The sequence below is a fragment of the Microcaecilia unicolor genome, chromosome 6 (assembly GCF_901765095.1).
Source record: "Microcaecilia unicolor chromosome 6, aMicUni1.1, whole genome shotgun sequence".
Classification (NCBI taxonomy): Eukaryota; Metazoa; Chordata; class Amphibia; order Gymnophiona; family Siphonopidae; genus Microcaecilia; species Microcaecilia unicolor.
In genome coordinates this window covers 25,513,591-25,530,909 of record NC_044036.1, presented here as the reverse complement: position 1 = coordinate 25,530,909, position 17,319 = coordinate 25,513,591, and the positions used below count along the sequence as shown (strand labels likewise).

Here is a 17,319-nt window from a genome sequence, read left to right as displayed (position 1 = left end):
TTGGCTCCCTGTTTCTGCATACAGTTCAAACTCCTACCTCTCCACTCTTGTCTCTCCCTATACTACTCCCCGGGAACTCCATTCACTGGGTACATCTCTCTTACCTGCACCCTTCTCCTCCACTGCTAACTCAAGACTCTGTTCCTTTTATCTTGTGCACCAAATGCCTGGAATAGACTTCCTGAGCCGGTACGTCAAGCTCCATCTCTGGTCATCTTCAAATCTAGGCTAAAAGCCCACCTTTTTGATGTTGCTTTTAACTCCTAACCCTTACTCACTTGTTCAGTACCCATATTTTATCATTCCCACCTTAGTAATTCCCTTATCCATTATTTGCCCTGTTTGTCTGTCCTAATTAGATTGTAAGCTCTGTCGAGCTGGGACTGTGTTCTTCATGTCCAATGTACAGTGCTGTGTATGTCTAGTAGCGCTATAGAAATGTTAAGTAGTAGTAGTAGATTTGCAAAGCCCAGTGCCTCACGCCAACAAGCGGACTGAACCAAAAGATCCAAACTGAACAGAGATAGAGGAGTGGCAACCAGCCCCAAGGAGAGGACGAACCTCGCAGAGACCAGACTGAACAAAACTCCCTAAAGATGAAGTACGTAACCCCGCTGACCTAAGGATAAAACAAAACGCAAACAGAAGAGGCACCTGGAGGCCTGAAGAGCTGCCGGCTCCAACATAGTCCACACAGGATCGGTGCAGAGCAGCCCTACTCGTAACTCAAATAGAGAAAGGGCAATGGCAGACCACCGCCCCAAAGAAACCACGACCAGACAGCCAGATTGCCTCCATTTGCAACCCAGAGAGCAAGAAACTTAGTGTAGCTGAAACTGACTGGATACAGGCACAGCTGAAACTTAGAGAGTTCTGACCCGCTGACCAGAAGGAGTTGCTGGCAGCGGAGACAAAAAAGCCTGCCTGACATCCAGAAAAGAGGACACTGGTCCAGCAGTGAAATACTGGACACATCTGCCACTAAGAGAAAAGACTGGTGCAGCTAAAAAAACACCAGAGATGTCCACAACTCCGCAGAGAAGAGCCCAATGCAGCCACAAAATATCAGATATGTCTGTAACAATTAAGAGAGGAGACTGGTGTAGCTGGGAAAAACCAGAGAAGCCTGCAATTTTGAAGAGAGGAGACAAACACAGCTGTGAAATACTGGCGATGTCAAACTCTGAAGAGAGGAGACCGGGGCACCTGTGAAACATCAAAGATGTCTGCAACTCTACAGAGAGGAAACAAAATCCACTGTGACATGCTGGAGATGCCTGAAACTACGACGAGAGGGTAACTGAGAAATATCGCAGATGTCTGCAACTCCAAAGAGAGGAGACTGGTGCAGTTGTAAAACACAGGCAAGATCTGCAACCCCGAAGGGAAGAGACGGGTGCCATCTCTGAAGCTCCAGAGACGTCTGCACCCCCAAAAGGAAGACTGGTGCATCTGTGAAACTCTGGAGAGATCTGTAACTTCGACGAGAGGAGACTGGTGCATCTGTGCAACACCAGAGTTGTCTGCAACTCCAAAGAGAGGAGACTGGTGCATCTGTGAAACTTAGAGAGATCTGTAACTTCGACGAGAGGAGACTGGTGCATCTGTGCAACACCAGAGCTGTCTGCAACTCCGAAGAGAGGAGACTGGTGCATCTGTGCAACACCAGAGATGTCTGTAACTCCGAAGAGAGGAGACTGGTGCATCTGTGCAACACCAGAGCTGTCTGCAACTCCGAAGAGAGGAGACAGGTGTAACTGTGAAATCCTGTAGAAGACCACAACTCAAAAGAGAGGAGACAGGAGCAGCTGAGAAATACCAGAGATGTTCACAACCCAGAACAGAGGAGACAAGTGCCCCTGAAGAGTATCAGAGTGGTCTGCCACTCAGAAGAGAGGAGAATGAGGAAGCAGTGGAACACTGGAGATGCCCACACCTCAAAAGAGACTGGTACAGCTGTGAAATACTGGCAATGCCAGCCCCTCCAAAGGAGAGGAGACTGGTGCAGCCAAGAAACCCCAAAGATGCCTGCAGAATAGCAAGGAGGAGACTGACACAGCTGGGACACACCAGAAAGACCACAACCCAGAAGAGAGGACACCAGTGGAACCGAGAAGTACCAGAGATGCCCACAGCACCGAACAGAGGATGCCACTGCACTAGAAGTACCGACAATGTCTGCCACCCAGAAGAGAGGAGACTGCAGTAGCCACAAAATATAAGCAAGATCTGCGACTTTGAAGAGAGGAGACTGCTGCAGTTGTGACCTACAGAAGATGACCACAACTCAGAAGAGTGGAGACTAACACTGTGCTTCATAGGAAGGCCTGCAACTCCACAGAGAGGAGACCGCTATAGCTCCCAAGCCCCGGAGATGACTGAATCCCAGAGAAGAGATCAAGGAGGCTCTGAAAGACTGGACATGTCTGCAACTCATGTAGACATGCAATAGCAGACACAGAGACCACTGGAACTACTAAATACAGAAGAAGTGTGCCACTCAGAAGAGAGGAGACCACTACCGCAATGCAATACAGGAAACCTCTTCAACCCAGAAGAGAGAAGACTGATGGTGCACTAAAATCAGGAAACCTGAATGTCTCCGAAGAGAGAAGACCGCTGTTGTACCAAAAATGCTCAGACAGTAAACCTGAAATATATTGTGGCAGCTGCAACAACCATCAGGATATGCCAGCAAAGTCAAGAAGAAAGACTTCTGGAGACGAGAACAAAACAGAAGATATCAAATCCTCCGGGTGACTGCAGTAGCACAGCATGCCTGGAGCCCGGTGAGAGGGAGAGAGAGCTGAAATGGACAGAAACTGAATCCAACAGGAAAAAAAAAAAGGAGCACTTGGGCTGAACTCGTGGAGCAGAGCTACACCAGACCAAGCCGTTCACACATGCTCCCCAAGTTTGTTTGTTTTTTAAACCAAAGAAAGAACCATTCAGCGAAAAAAGGCTGCTGCAATGAAGATCGAGAGCTGAACCACCTAAAAGAGAGAAGGTAGCTATCTAGAAGAGGAGAAATTCTAAACGCTGCCACCGGAAGAGTACCGCAGGCCAGAAAACTCCAGCCAACGTAATTACCGCATGGCTGCCGAGAAATAGAACAGGGCGCCAAAAATGAACGTAAAAGGGAGAGAGAACACTTGTCACGCTGGTGACTGTTTCCTTGTCTGTGCTCACCTCGCCCTCTGGTGGCCAGAACCAGTAGCTGCTATGAACTGTCACCCGTTCCAGATTTCAGCCCAGTCAGGTCTGGATCTTCTGGGCTGCCAGACTTGCTTTTTTTGATTGTGCCTGAACAGCACCCGTAGCTGCCTTGTGATTCCTGCAGCTGAACTTCAGTTGCTACTGGGCTTTATTAACCACCTGAAAACTTCTGTGTTTGCCTTTGCATCGTCTAAGGTCCCTGGTTTGTTGGTGCTTTGTTGCACTTCTGCCTAGTCTAGTTTCTTGTTTGAGTTTCTTGTCCAGTTCTAGTTAGTCTGTGTGTAGCTTAGCTTAGGTTACTGCTTATTTCCCTAGTCTTGTTTCTGGTCTGTATTCCTGGTTTAGTTTCTGTTTGTCTGTGTCTCTCTCTTAGTGGCTGCTCTGCAGTTTTCAGGCCTGACTCTTGTCTGTCTGTGTTTTTCAGTGGCTGCTTTGCAGCTTTCAGTTTTTGTCCTCTAGCTTGTCCATTTCCTGTCTTGTGTAGTATTGTCTGTCCGTGAGTCCTAGCCCAGTTTCCTGCCTTGCTGCTCATGTATATTCCTTTCCCCTCTGACCTTCAGTCCCTGTTCAGCCTAGTTGGTATCCAGTTCCTGCCCTGTCCGGTAAGTCCTGCCGGCCGCCTGTACCCAGGAGCTCAACTCCTGAGGAACAGCGGTCAAGTGCAGGTGAAGTCTAGCTGTCCCTGACAGAGTTCTGCCTTGTCTCTGGTGTGGGGTGGTTTGCCTGCCACTGCTGCTCCACGGCAGTGGCCCAAGGGCTCACGAACCTAGTTTCTGCCTTGAAAACCTGACAACACTGAAACAGCATTCCCTAGCACAGCCGACAGTACTCAGTCTAGACTGACCAGCCAGAGTCCAGAAAAGGTCAGCCAGGAAACTTACATCAAGCATTGGTTTGTTTGTTTTTTTTTACAAACCGAAATCGTAAAACGGAGACTCTCCAAGCCAGGCACCAGTACCACTGTACTCCCACCATCTGCGAAGGCCAAAGGAAGGAAGAACAGCAGGGCAGAGACCCGGCACCACCAGGTTTCCCCTAGCTCCAAATTTGCGCCGCACCTTTCAATGGAGCCTCTTCCTTATGGCAGGAGTTACTGCTCAACTAAGCCCCCCCAGTGGACCCCCCCCCAAGGTCAGGAGCTGACTGAGAAACCTCAGGTAGGAGACAGAACATACTGGCGGTCTACAGCTGCGCACGGCCCTAACAGGGACAAGTCACATCAAACTACTTTCTGTTTGTCTCCATCCGCTGGTGGATCAGCATAACTACACATTTGTCTAGACTGGTCTGGCAAGGACACAAAGCAATCTGAGATCCTAAGAAACTGTTGAGCCCTGCGTTAACCCATTCCTGATCCATTAGTACTTAATTATATCAAGAAGACCAGCATCACAAACATGACAACTCCAAGTGAAGACAACTATCTAAGAGCCCTTTTAATAAAGTTATCTGGGATATATATATTAACATCACTGCTTCAATGTCTTTGTTAACATGGTTTCTTGTCCCTCTTTTTAAAATAAATTACAGCACAGATTAAACAAGATTGTAGCAGAAACTGATGGTACATAATGACCGGAGGACTCATCTAGTTTTCTCTAGGTGGTGCAATATCACAACCCCTCTTTCGGCAACTTCTTAGCCACTGCTAGGTTTCCTTAAATAGGATTTGTTCTCCCACCAAATTCACTAGGAAAATGTTCCATTAACCTATCACTTTTTAATAGGAAAGCAAGTAAATCAAACTGCTGATAAAACAAAATGTTCAAGTTACTTCTTTCAGCAGTACAAATAGAAAAATTGTTGTTCCATATATTTTTTAATTTGCCTCTTTCTTTTTCTATTACTAATACTACTACTAAGACTGTGTAGCCCTTTACACCAAACACATAAGAGACAATCCCTGCTCAGTTCAATCTATTCAAGACAAACAGGGCAAATAAGGGATTAAGGAATTATTTATTACAGGAATTATAAAACAGAGTTAAAATTAAATACTTACACGAAGTCTCACACATCCCCTTCGGGAACCTCTCATCATTTTATCCTTTGACTGAAAGAAAAATAAATACATAAATAAATAAATAAAACTTTTAGTTGTAAAACTTAAACTAGCATATGAAAAGCTTTTGCCTAGGCTTACAAGCACATATGGCATTTAAGATGAAATGTATTCATACCTGCTAATTTCCTTTCTTTGAATCATGCTAGATCAGTCCAGACAAATGGGTTGTGTTCCCCTAACAGCAGACGGAGGTAGAGAACGGAAATCTTCCAGTGAGAGCACTGGTAAAAGGGCTTGTACAAGCTGCAACTCTCCAGTATGCTGCTGCCAAAAGCAGCTGAACAAACCAAACTCGCAAACTTACACTTTCCATGCTGCACGTCTCATATTCCGCCAGAACCGATATACTCATATCACCCCTCTCCTCAGGTCACTTCACTGGCTTCCGATCGGATACCGCATTCAATTCAAGCTTCTCCTTCTTACCTACAAATGCACTCAGTCTGCTGCCCCTCACTACCTCTCTACCCTCATTTCCCCTTACGTTCCCGCCCGTAACCTCCGTTCACAGGATAAATCCCTCCTCTCAGTACCCTTCTCCACCACCGCCAACTCCAGGCTCCGCTCATTCTGCCTCGCCTCACCCTATGCTTGGAACAACCTTCCTGAACCCTTACGCCAAGCCCCCTCCCTGCCCGTCTTCAAGTCTTTGCTTAAAGCCCACCTCTTCAATGCTGCGTTCGGCACCTAACCCTTACCGTTCAGTGAATCCAGACTGCCCCAATTTGACTGCCCCTATCGGACCGACCGTTCACTTGTCTATTAGATTGTAAGCTCTTTGAGCAGGGACTGTCTCTCTTTGTTAAATTGTACAGCGCTGCGTAACCCTAGTAGCGCTCTAGAAATGTTAAGTAGTAGTAGTAGAAACCTCTGTAGAAGTTCTGAACCGCACCACTTCACAGAACTATTTATATTTTTTGTCTGACGAAAGGGAGCAAGCTAATGAAATCCAGGATCCCACCCCCCCCCCCCCCCCAAGCCACGGCCTTCAGGATTCAAGGAAAGGAAAGGAAAAAAAAAAGGTGATAAAATTTATTCATACTGTTAATCACCCTGCTAGACCAGTCCAAATGTTCTAGGCTGGGGAAGACAAGGCCCCCTGAATGACCATAGTGCCAGAGGACATTATGCAACAGGCTAAAACATCAATCTTGGAATGCTCTACCAAGGAATGAATCATCAACTAGGTCGCTGCTCAATAATTACCTTCTTGGGATACCACATAGGCCACAGTCCAAGAAGCTGATTGAACCTGAGTAGAACTTTATACCCAGGGACACAATTTTCCACTCTTTTTTTTTTTGGGGGGGGGGGGGTAGAGAGATGTGGTAGCCGTGTTAGTCCATTTTTAAAGGTCATCAATAGAAATAAAATAAACCATAGAAAATAAAATAAAATAATACCTTTTTTATTGAACTAACAGTATATTTTTTGATTAGCTTTCAAAGGTAACCCTTCTTCATCAGATCAGAAATAAGCAAATGTTGATAAATAACAGTATATATAAGAGCGAAAGATAGAACTAACTCAGTGGCCACCATTCTGCACCTTGCTATGGAAGGATGCTGAAATTCCACACAGACCCTGAAAAGGAAAAAAAAGAACCTATGCAGCTTCCTGACAAGGATCTCAGGAGCATTTAGCGAACATCAAAGTTAAGACTGAGGCATTCAAGGTAGTTCCTGCTGCAAAGGGTGGAACTGTACATGGAGAGGTCTTCAGCAACGTCAGCATGGGCCTGCATCTCTGACCCTCAACAGGCTGAACAATTGTTCCAGGGAGGCCTATTTCAAGGGCTGATCAAGGCATTAAAACTAATAGAGGTCCCACTGCGGCAGGATCACCCAAGGGGCCAAAAATGTTCAACAAGAAAGGAACTGTACCTGGGAGGGCTGCTAGAAAACTGCATCTTGCCCCTGAGAACAAGACAGAGCTGACTCTCTGAAATTAAAACCCTCATCTCCTGCTCCAGGGGAACTGAAATAAGTCAGGAGGGGAAAAAGGTACGGGGAGAGATCCAAGATGGCGACGGTTTGAACTTGCGCTACGGACGCGTCTCTAGCGGCATCAGAGTAGAGCTGGAGGGAGTTACCTTGCCCGTTGTTGCGATGGGCAAGCGACGTGGGAAAGTCAGGGACTTTCCCTCAGACCCTGGCGCAAAGCCCCCGCTCTCCCAGCCGACACTCGAGCGCTTCGGAATAACGCCCGGAACTCCATCGACTTCCACCCCTGTTGCTGGTGTTAGCGCTTCGGCGCTAACCGACAGTGTCGACGGGGCTTTCTTAAGCCCTGTCTTTCGTGCAGCGCCCCCTCAACCAGGAAGTGAGCGCTTCCAGCCGAGTCCTGCAGCCTCAGCCCAAAGTGGTGAAGGGAGCGAGCAGGGAGGGAACTCGACGGCAGCACAGAGGCCATCTCCTGAACAACCAGTGATTCCAGAGCAGAAAACAGCGACTGTTGTGGATTCTGCAACAGTGAGTATCCTGGAACAAGTAGTTCAAGCGGCTCCCCTGGAATTTACTGTAGGGCAGTTTGAGAAACCAGCTGTAGTGACCTTAGAGTCACTTTGGGAACTGAACTCCACAACTCTCTTTGCCTTACAATCAGGTATTTCAAAGAATAATGAAACTATCAAAGTTTTGGCACAATCTGCTCTCAAACAATTTCAAATTAATGACTCTCATGCAACTGAAGTAAAAATTCTTTCTCAAAAAGTTGAACAAATGCAACTTGTGGATTAAACACTAATTAAAGAAAGGAATTTTGCTCTCAGACGCATGGAATATCTGGAAAATCAATCCAAAAGACTTAACCTTCGTATGATTAACTTTCCAAAATCGCCTATTTTCTCTCCTGTACAGATGGTTAAGAAATATCTTACTGATATTCTGGGAATGACCGAAAACTCACTGCCACCAATTACAAGGGCATATTATATTCAGATTGCTGGGCAAGTCCCAGGAAACCTAGACCCTCAGAATGCATTGAATTTAACGGAGTTTCTGGAATCTTCTTTGGAGGTGGTCACGCAAAGGACTACTTTGTTAGTGACTTTTGCACTAGAGTTGGACCGAGATGCAGTACTTAGGTTATCCTTAAGACACTTGAATTCTTTATTTTTAGGTTCAAAAATAAGAGTTTTCCCGGATTTGTCCAGGGAAACTCAAAAACGTCGTAAATTATTTCTTGCTTTGCGCCCAAGGGCAATAGCCCTGGGGATCAATTTTCTTTTGAAATTTCCTTGTGTGTGTAGGATTTTGTACCACACTAAACAATATCAATTTTTTGAACCTAATCAGTTGGATGTGTTTTTGAAAAGTAAAGAGAGTATAATTGTGAAAGTTTAGACCCGAATGAACACTGTATAGCACTTAGGAGTGAATCTATGGAGTCTAGCGCGGCTCTTGCTTTATTTGAATTTTTGAGTTTGATTTTCTATGAATCTTGGATCATTTCTTAATTATTGTGGACGATGGGTATATAGTCAATTTGCCTTATTTGTATCTGATATTGAAAGAAAGTTTGCAAATCTGTAATATTATTCTGTTTTGAATATTATGTATCTCAAAAGGTTTATAAATAAATAATAATAAAAAAAAAAGAAATAAGTCAGGAGGAAAACCAAGCCTACTTTGCCAGTGAGGTATTGGTCTCTGCATATCAACTCCTGAAGACACACCACACCAGATGTTTGCCAAGGATGAAAAAGCCTATGGGCCTTCAGCCACAACGCAAGCTCCACGGTACAGTTACCCTAGAAACATAGGCATCATCCCTCTAGGGCCAGGCTGAGATCCATAAGGATCTGGGTCCTCCTTGACCACCGGCACTTATATGAAGAGCTCGTCCCTACAACAGATGGAGACTTGGACCCAACAGGAGCCAAACCATGGCCACAAATAACGGATGATGTGACCAGACCAGTGCTAACAAGATCATCACAGGCCTGCCTAGCCTAGGTCCAGAGAGAAATGCACACAGGGCCTCCTGTAGCAGCCAGGGTTCAAAAGCATATCTAAGCCAGCCAAGCCAAGTTTCTTTCTGCAGCAGAAAAGCCAGGAACAAAAATTCTGCAGTGACTCTAACCAGTAGACACAGAGGGCCCAAACATCCACCATAGTCCAGAAGACTAACGCACTCAACTCTTGCTCCCAAAAGTCCAGAGCATTCCAGCTGAAAAAAGTCCAACTGTGTATGTCTGTCCCTACCTTGTGCACCAGCAAGAGGGTCATGATACGGCTCCACCCAGTTGCAAAGCCAACTGGTTTTCAATACCATTCCACACTCCGGGTGCCTTCTAGTTTGTTAATGTAGCTGTGACTTCCTCGAACCTCACTCAGACTACTGTATCCTTTGGTGAGGGCAGGAAGAGTTGCAACACTGGACAAGCAGCCCTCATCCCAAAATGACTGAAGACCACATTGATTCTGAGCACAACCAAAAGAACTGCAAGAGTCAGCCAGGGCACTGTGCCTCCCAAAACAGGAGGCTCACACCCATAGTCATTATCACTCTGATGGGTAGATCCAGCAGGATATATGAGGGGATGTGCTGGGAAGTTACACCATGCCAGGCTCTTCCAGAGGTCTTCCAAAGAGGGGAAGTCTTATGTCAAAGTTCTGGGCGCAAGGAGCCCAGTTTGACAGCAGCATCTTCTGAAAGGGCTTAAGGAGCATTCTACAATTACTTATCATTTCTAAAGCACTACTAGACGTATGCAATGCTATACACGTGAACACATACAGACAGTCCGTGCTCGACAGACAAACAGGACAAACAAGAGATAAGGGAATATTAAAGTGAGGATGATAAAATAAGGGTTCTGAACAAGTGAATAAGGGTTAGGAGTTAAAAGCAGCATCAAAAAGGTGGGCTTTTAGCTTAGATTTGAAGACGACCAGAGATGGAGCTTGACGTACCGGCTCAGGAAGTCTATTCCAGGCATATGGTGCAGCAAGATAAAAGGAACGGAGTCTGGAGTTAGCAGTGCAGGAGAAGGGTGCAGATAAGAGAGATTTACCCAGTGAACAGAGTTACCGGGGAGGAATGTAGGGAGAGATGAGAGTGGAGAGGTACTGAGGAGCTGCAGAGTGAATGCACTTATAGGTCAGTAAGAGGAGTTTGAACTGTATGCGGAAACGGTTAGGAAGCCAGTGAAGTGACTTGAGGAGAGGGCTAATATGAGCATAATGACACTGGCGGAATATTAGTCATGCAGCAGAATTTTGAACAGATTGAAGAGGAGAGAGATGGCTAAGTGGGAGACCGGTGAGAAGCAAGTTGCAATAGTCCTAAGCGAGAGGTGATAAGAGTGTGGATGAGGGTTCTAGTAGTGTGCTCAGAAAGGAAAGGACGAATTTTGGTGATATTATAAAGAAAGAAACGACAGGTTTTAGCAGTCTGCTGAATATGTGCAGAGAAGGAGAGAGAGGAGTCGAAGATGACCCCAAGGTTACGAGCTGATGAGACAGGAAGGATGAGAGTCTTATCCACAAAAATAGAGAATGGGGGAGGAGGAGAGGTTGGTTTAGGGGGAAAGATAAGAAGCTCAGTCTTGGTCATGTTTAGTTTCAGATGGCGCTCAGACATCCAGGTAGCAATGTGAGACAGGCAGGCTGATACTTTGGCCTGGATTTCAGCTGAGATTTCTGGTGTGGAGAAGTAGATCTGGGAGTCATCAGCGTAAAGATGATACTGAAAACCATGGGATGAGATCAGAGTACCAAGGGAAGAAGTATAGATGGAGAAAAGAAGAGGTCCCAGGACAGATCCCTGAGGTACACCAACTGACAGTGGGATAGAAGTAGAGCAGGATCCACTAGAGTATACACTAAAGGTACGCTGGGAGAGATAAGAAGAAAACCAGGAAAGAACAGAGCCCTGAAATCCAACTGAGGACAGCGTATCAAGGAGTAGGTTGTGATCAACAGTGTCAAAAGCAGCAGATAGATCGAGAAGGATGAGGATAGAATAGAAACCTTTGGATCTGGCCAGGAACAGATCATTGGAGACTTTAGCAAGCGCTGTTTTAGTTGAATGAAGGGGACGAAAGCCAGATTGAAGTGGATCAAGAATAGCTTGAGATGAAAGAAGGGGACGAAAGCCAGATTGAAGTGGATCAAGAATAGCTTGAGATGAAAGAAAGTCAAAGCAACGGCGGTGAACAGCACGTTCAAGTATCTTGGATAGGAAAGGGAGGAGGGAGATGGGGCGACAGTTGGAAGGACAGGTAGGGTCCAATGAAGGTTTTTTAAGGAATGGTGTGACTACAGCATGTTTGAAGGTATCAGGAACAGTCGCAGTGGACAGTGAAATATTGAGGATATGACAGGATGACAGTAGGAGAGACAGTATTAAGTAGATGGGTGGGAATAGGATCAGAGGAACAGGTAGTTAGTTTCGAGGAGGAAAGAAGATGTGTAGTTTCCTCTTCAGTGATTTCAGAAAAGGAAGAAAAGGAGGCAGGGGTTGGAGGGTTGAGAGAATGGACTAAGGGAAGGAGAGGTGGAGGTGGCCTGGTTGAGAATTAAATTTTAATCTTGTGAACCTTATCATGAAAGTACTCAGCCAGAGTCTGGGGGGAACGTGAAGAGAGGGTTGGAGGTGAAGGCACTTTGAGGAGAGAGTTCAGTGTGGCAAAGAGATGTCGAGGGTTTGAGCCAAGAGAATTTGTTAACTGGATATAATAGTCCTGTTTGGCAAGTAAAAGAGCAGACTGGAAGGAGGTGAGCAAGAATTTGAAATGTATGAAGTCAGCATGGGCACGGGATTTCAGCCAAAGGCGCTCGGCAGAGCGGGCACAGGAACTTAGGTAGCGGATTCTAGAGGTCAGCCAAGGCTGGGGTTTGGCACGTTTTACAGAACGGGGAATGGGAGGAGCGAGAGTACAAAGAGCAGAGGACAGAATAGTATTATAGGAAGAGACAGCCTCATTCACAAACTTGGATAACATAGTGGTAGAGAAGAGATTTGAAACACTGGAGGATAGAGTAGAAGGGTCAATAGCCTGAAGATTCCTAAGTGTATTGGTTAAGATTGGACGGGACTGGGGAGGAGGGTGTTTAAGTGTGAAAGTTATCAGATGATGATCAGAGAGGTGAAGAGCTGAGGCACAGAAACTGGAGAGTGAGCAGTTTGAGAAGAGGATAAGTTCAAGACAGTGGCCATTCTGGTGAGTGGGGGCAGTGGAGCATAGTTGAAGATTGAAAGAGGATGTTAAAGCGAGAAACTGAGAAGAATAAGAGTCTGATCTTCAAGGCCCTGAAAGGAAATGGCCCAGAGTATCTGAAGAATAGGCTGATCCTCCACACACCGCCAAGGAAACTAAGGTCCTCCCAAGGACTTTCACTAACTACACCCTCTCCAAAAGACATTACACGATGTGATACCCGCAAGCGAGCCTTCTCCAGAGTAGCCCCCACACTCTGGAATGCATTGCCTGAAAGGCTCCACTTAACACAAGACTATCTGTACTTCAGGAAGCAGGTGAAAGCTTGGCTCTTCAACCAAGCCTTTAATGGAAGAAGTAAATAACTTGTTAGTCTCACTCACACACACAAGGATTGACTTGGGCTGCACATACTGCAGCAGGACATGTTTATCCACTCCTACCCTAGCTGAGATGATATTTAACCATCTCTCTGACCTCATGTGCAACTTTCTTCAGTCACCTTACTTTCTAATTCTTCCTACTTTCTTACTCATCTATATGTTACAACTTTGCCTTACCCTTCACTACCAATTATAATGTTCTATTACGTACTGTGTAGTCATTGCAAGTAGTATACCATGCCATACTTTGTATTGTTACTTGAATATTTTTACTGCTGTAATTGCCTATTGCTCATGTTTGATCTATTCTTACTGTACACCGCCTTGAGTGAATTCCTTCAAAAAGGCGGTAAATAAATCCTAATAAATAAATAAGAGTACCATATACTTCTCTGCAACTGAAAGTTTTGGGTCATGCATACTGTATAAAGTGGTTACTGTGTAGTGAAACCTTTTTTTGTTTGGTAATTTATTTCCTCTCCTTGTTTGATTACTAGGTGTAACTGAACAGGGAATGTTCATTTTTACCTTCACTTTTTGGATATCTTTTTTTTTTTTTCTAGAGCCATCTCCAGAGCTTTTCTGTTGCAATCATCCTACTAATATATATATATATATATATTTTTTTTTTTTTTGGGGGGGGGGGGGGGTGGAAGAAGGATGGTATTACTTGCCAGTAACACACTCTGCAATTAAATTCACTTGCCTTCTGCATTTCTCTAGATGACCTCTGGACTTAAATGTTCACCCCTATTGAATGTTCTTAAAACCAATGACTTGCCTCTCACCTGAGTTCTTTACCAACTCAATATCCCTTACTATGAAACCCCTATTAGAATTTTTTTTTTTTTTTTTTGGGGGGGGGGGTTCTTGTTGTCATCTGTTGCAAGACTTTACTATAGCATACTTACTCATCAGTCACTCTAAAAATGAAGTCTTCTCTTTCTATACACAAAGTATTACTACATCACTGCCAAGGTAATGATTCTAAAAACAACTACCAGACAAAACAGTGATCAATTAAACCATAATTAAGAAATTTATGTTTTGGTTTCCATTACTTTTCACTTGTCAGACTCATATCAAAGGCTTATGTTTTTTTCATATTGATATAAAGTTAAAATACAAATTATCCCCCCTTCTTTATATATATATATATATATATAATTATTATAGCATACAATACACAATTTATGTCAACTGCAGCAGGTTAGACACTTGGATTAAACAACAAATAATCACGTTCACTGATGTTTCGATCATTTTTACAATATTCAGTAAAATAATGACAGCCATCACCTAACCTGTTTGAAGTATTTCTTAAATTTCAAAACAAAATCTCAAGCTACTACCGTACAAATGATTTTCCAAATCTGCAGGCCTGACTGTGTTTAGATAAAAGCTATTAAACCTGAACATACTGCTTATTTCAAACAATAAAACTTGCTTTGTACTGAGACCGTTACTCAACACCTCTGGAAACTTGAAATCAACAACAGACTAAAGCCATTTAAAAATCACATTTCCTGCTTTGCGTTTACCTTCTCGCCACCCGTCTACTACTTCCACCAACTCACTGTCCGATTGGCTCCAGCTCCAGCCTTTTGCCTTATCATTGGCTGCTCTCCGCTCCATCAAATACTAGCCCCACCCCACCCCCGAAAATAAATAAATAAAACAGCGCCCTACCTAGCAACAACAGCTACAAAATAGGCAGGAAAAAAGTGAAAAACATTAGTAGTTTTCAAGTCAGTGGTAACTATCCTTCTTGGCTTACCGTATAATAAGAAAGCAAACCAGCATTATAATCCAATACGAACCAACGGTACTGCCAACCCTTCATAACGTTCGTCCATTTACTCAACGGACCTTCCATGATCGACGCCATATTGGGAGAGGGATAACTGCACAACGTACAACGTCACTCGTCGGGATTCTGTGGGCGTGTCGGTGGAAGAGTGGCGTGAAGAGCTTACTGCGAACATGTGCTGGTTGGTTCACAGTTAGGATGGGCTGCGGCACGTCTCATTTGCTGGGAGTCGTCGTTTGGCTGGTGCTACAGAAGTATAAACCAACCTCCTTGGGATAAACGGAGCCAGCAGACAGTGGGAAGCACGAGGGAGGCTTGTGATAGGTAGAATGAAGAGCCGCGGGCTGGAGTGACAGATACAAGGAAGAGGACGAAGAGAAACTACAGAACTGCCAAGTCACCCAGTTTCAAGAAGGAGGTTTGGAGCCTAGTCCTCGCGTTGTGACAGGCCAATCATGGATCATTATGGGACCTGCGGCATGGATATCAATAGATAGAATCAGGGACTATAAATCCTGCACTGCTTTGGGATGTAAGTTGATAAACAGAAGTAAATAAAAACAGAGAAAAGAATATAAGATGATACAGTTTTTATTGACTAAATACATTTTTTTATTAGCTTTGGAAGGTAAACCGTTCTTCAGATCGGAAATAAGCAAATGTTGACAAATATCAGAATTACATCAGTGAAACACAAAAGCAGTCCAATATTAGTCATACAGAGTGAGGGGTAGGTTAGGTGAGAAACAGGGAGAGCTGGGTGGGTGAGAGAAGGATGGATGATAAGACAGTGGCAAAGCAGTAGAATTTTTTTTTGTTACATTTGTACCCCTTTCCCACTCATGGCAGGCTCAATGCGGCTTACATGGGGCAATGGAGGGTTCAGTTCCTCAGGACCAAAGTCCACTAGGCCACTCCTCCACTGTTGCTACATGGAATGTTCCAACATTCCATGTAGAAGTCGGCCCTTGCAGATCACCAATGTGGCTGTGCAGGCTTCTGCGAGTATACGTGCAGGACGTCAGACTCACAGAAACAGAAGCCTGCATGGAATGTTGCTAGTGGAATAGCATGGAATAGCAATATTCCATGTAGAATCTCCAATAGTAGCAACATTCCATGTAGAATCTCCAATAGTATATTTATTTTTGTTACATATGTACCCTGCGCTTTCCCACTCATGGCAGGTTCAATGCGGCTTACATGGGGCAATGGAGGGTTAAGTGACTTGCCCAGAGTCACAAGGAGCTGCCTGTGACAGAAGTGGGAATTGAACTCAGTTCCCCAGGACCAAAGTCCACCACCCTAACCACTAGGCCACTGGTGGGATAAGAAATTTACTACTTTTAGTTTCTATAGCGCTACTAGATGTACACAGAGCTGTACACTGAACATAAAGAGATGGTCCCTGTTTGACAAAGCTTACAATCTAATTTGGACAGACAAACAGGACACATAAGATCTTTGTTAAGTCCTGTCTGGTGGGTGTCAAAATATTTCATCATTTTGACTTCAAAGGTCTTGCTTCCTGGATTGTCTTAACATTCTTACCGTGAGATCATTGATGCAGTGTTCTGGTTTTCAAAGTGCTATCCCACAAAGGTGGCATCCTGGCTGGCATTGGAATGTTTAATATTGTATCTTTGTAAATTGAGCCTCATCTTTAGCATCTGGCTTGTTTCTCCAATATAACATCCTTCTTCACACTTTTTGCATTGAATAATATATACCATGTACGTTCAAAGCCAGGACTTGCCAAACAGTCTCCCCCCTTGGAGCTAGGTAACTGGTAGCTCCTGAAACTGAAGGAACTGTGAGAAACAGAAAAGAACAAGAAAAATATATATAAAACAAGGAAAGTGAGCAACGAAAAGGCATGAGTTAAATCCCAAAGAAAGTTTTTAAAAACTTTCCTCCTAAATTCAAATTGGGATATTCAGTGTTGGTAGCTATCCAAGGTCTGTATTATCGAAACGTGGCCGCCCATGTTTCGATAATACGGGTTTCCCCACCCCTTCGCCAGGACGTCCTGTGAGGACAGTGTATCAAGGGGTTGGCGGTGATCAACAGTGTCAAAAGCAGCAGAAAGATCGAGAAGGATGAGGATAGAATAGAGCCCTTTGGATCTGGCCAGGAACAGGTCATTGGAGACTTTAGCAAGGGCTGTTTCTTTTGAATGAAGAGGGTGAAAACCAGACTGAAGTGGATGAAGAATAGCTTGAAATGAAAGAAAGTCAAGACGACGACGGTGAACAGCATATTCACGTATCTTAGATAGGAAAGGGAGGAGGGAGATGGGCCCATAGTTGGAAGGACAGGTAGGGCCCAGTTAAATTTTTTTTTTGAGGAGTGGTGTAACTATGGTGTAATAAGAAGGGGAGGAAGCTTGTAAGGGGGACTCTTCTGTGGGACAGGGTCATCAGGAGTGTGAATGATCATGGGGGGAGTCTTGTCTTCAGGAGGAAGCCTGCAACTGTTGGCTTTGTTTAAAATATTGACTGCTGCAGGATTTCAATACCCAGCTATTCAGCATCGGATCATTTTCAGATTCTGGTCCTGAATTTCTGGGTATAAAGCAGCCACTGGCACTATCCAATTCTGGCAATGCTGAGACCAGTACCTAGACAACACAGCTAAAATTGGTAAAGTCTTTTTCCTGACACTACTAACAAGGTAACCC

At 44.6% G+C, this 17,319-nt stretch overlaps 1 protein-coding gene across 10 annotated transcripts in view; it reads right to left on the bottom strand.

Moving 5' to 3' along the window:
* OSBPL9 (oxysterol binding protein like 9) overlaps positions 1-14,748 on the bottom strand; it is a 272,285-nt gene extending 257,537 nt beyond the window's left edge. For 8 of the 10 annotated variants that reach the window (XM_030205278.1, XM_030205279.1, XM_030205282.1 and 5 more), the window contains exons 1-2: positions 14,607-14,748; positions 5,219-5,269 (exon numbers count right to left, since the gene is read on the bottom strand). In XM_030205278.1, coding sequence (XP_030061138.1) covers positions 5,219-5,269; positions 14,607-14,717 — 162 coding nt within the window. In that variant the 5' untranslated portion in view covers positions 14,718-14,748. Of the gene's footprint in view, positions 1-5,218; positions 5,270-14,370; positions 14,390-14,606 lie in introns of those variants that run through there. The other 2 variants (XM_030205288.1, XM_030205285.1) reach the window with 2 other exon arrangements.
* Positions 14,749-17,319: the final 2,571 nt, after the last annotated feature.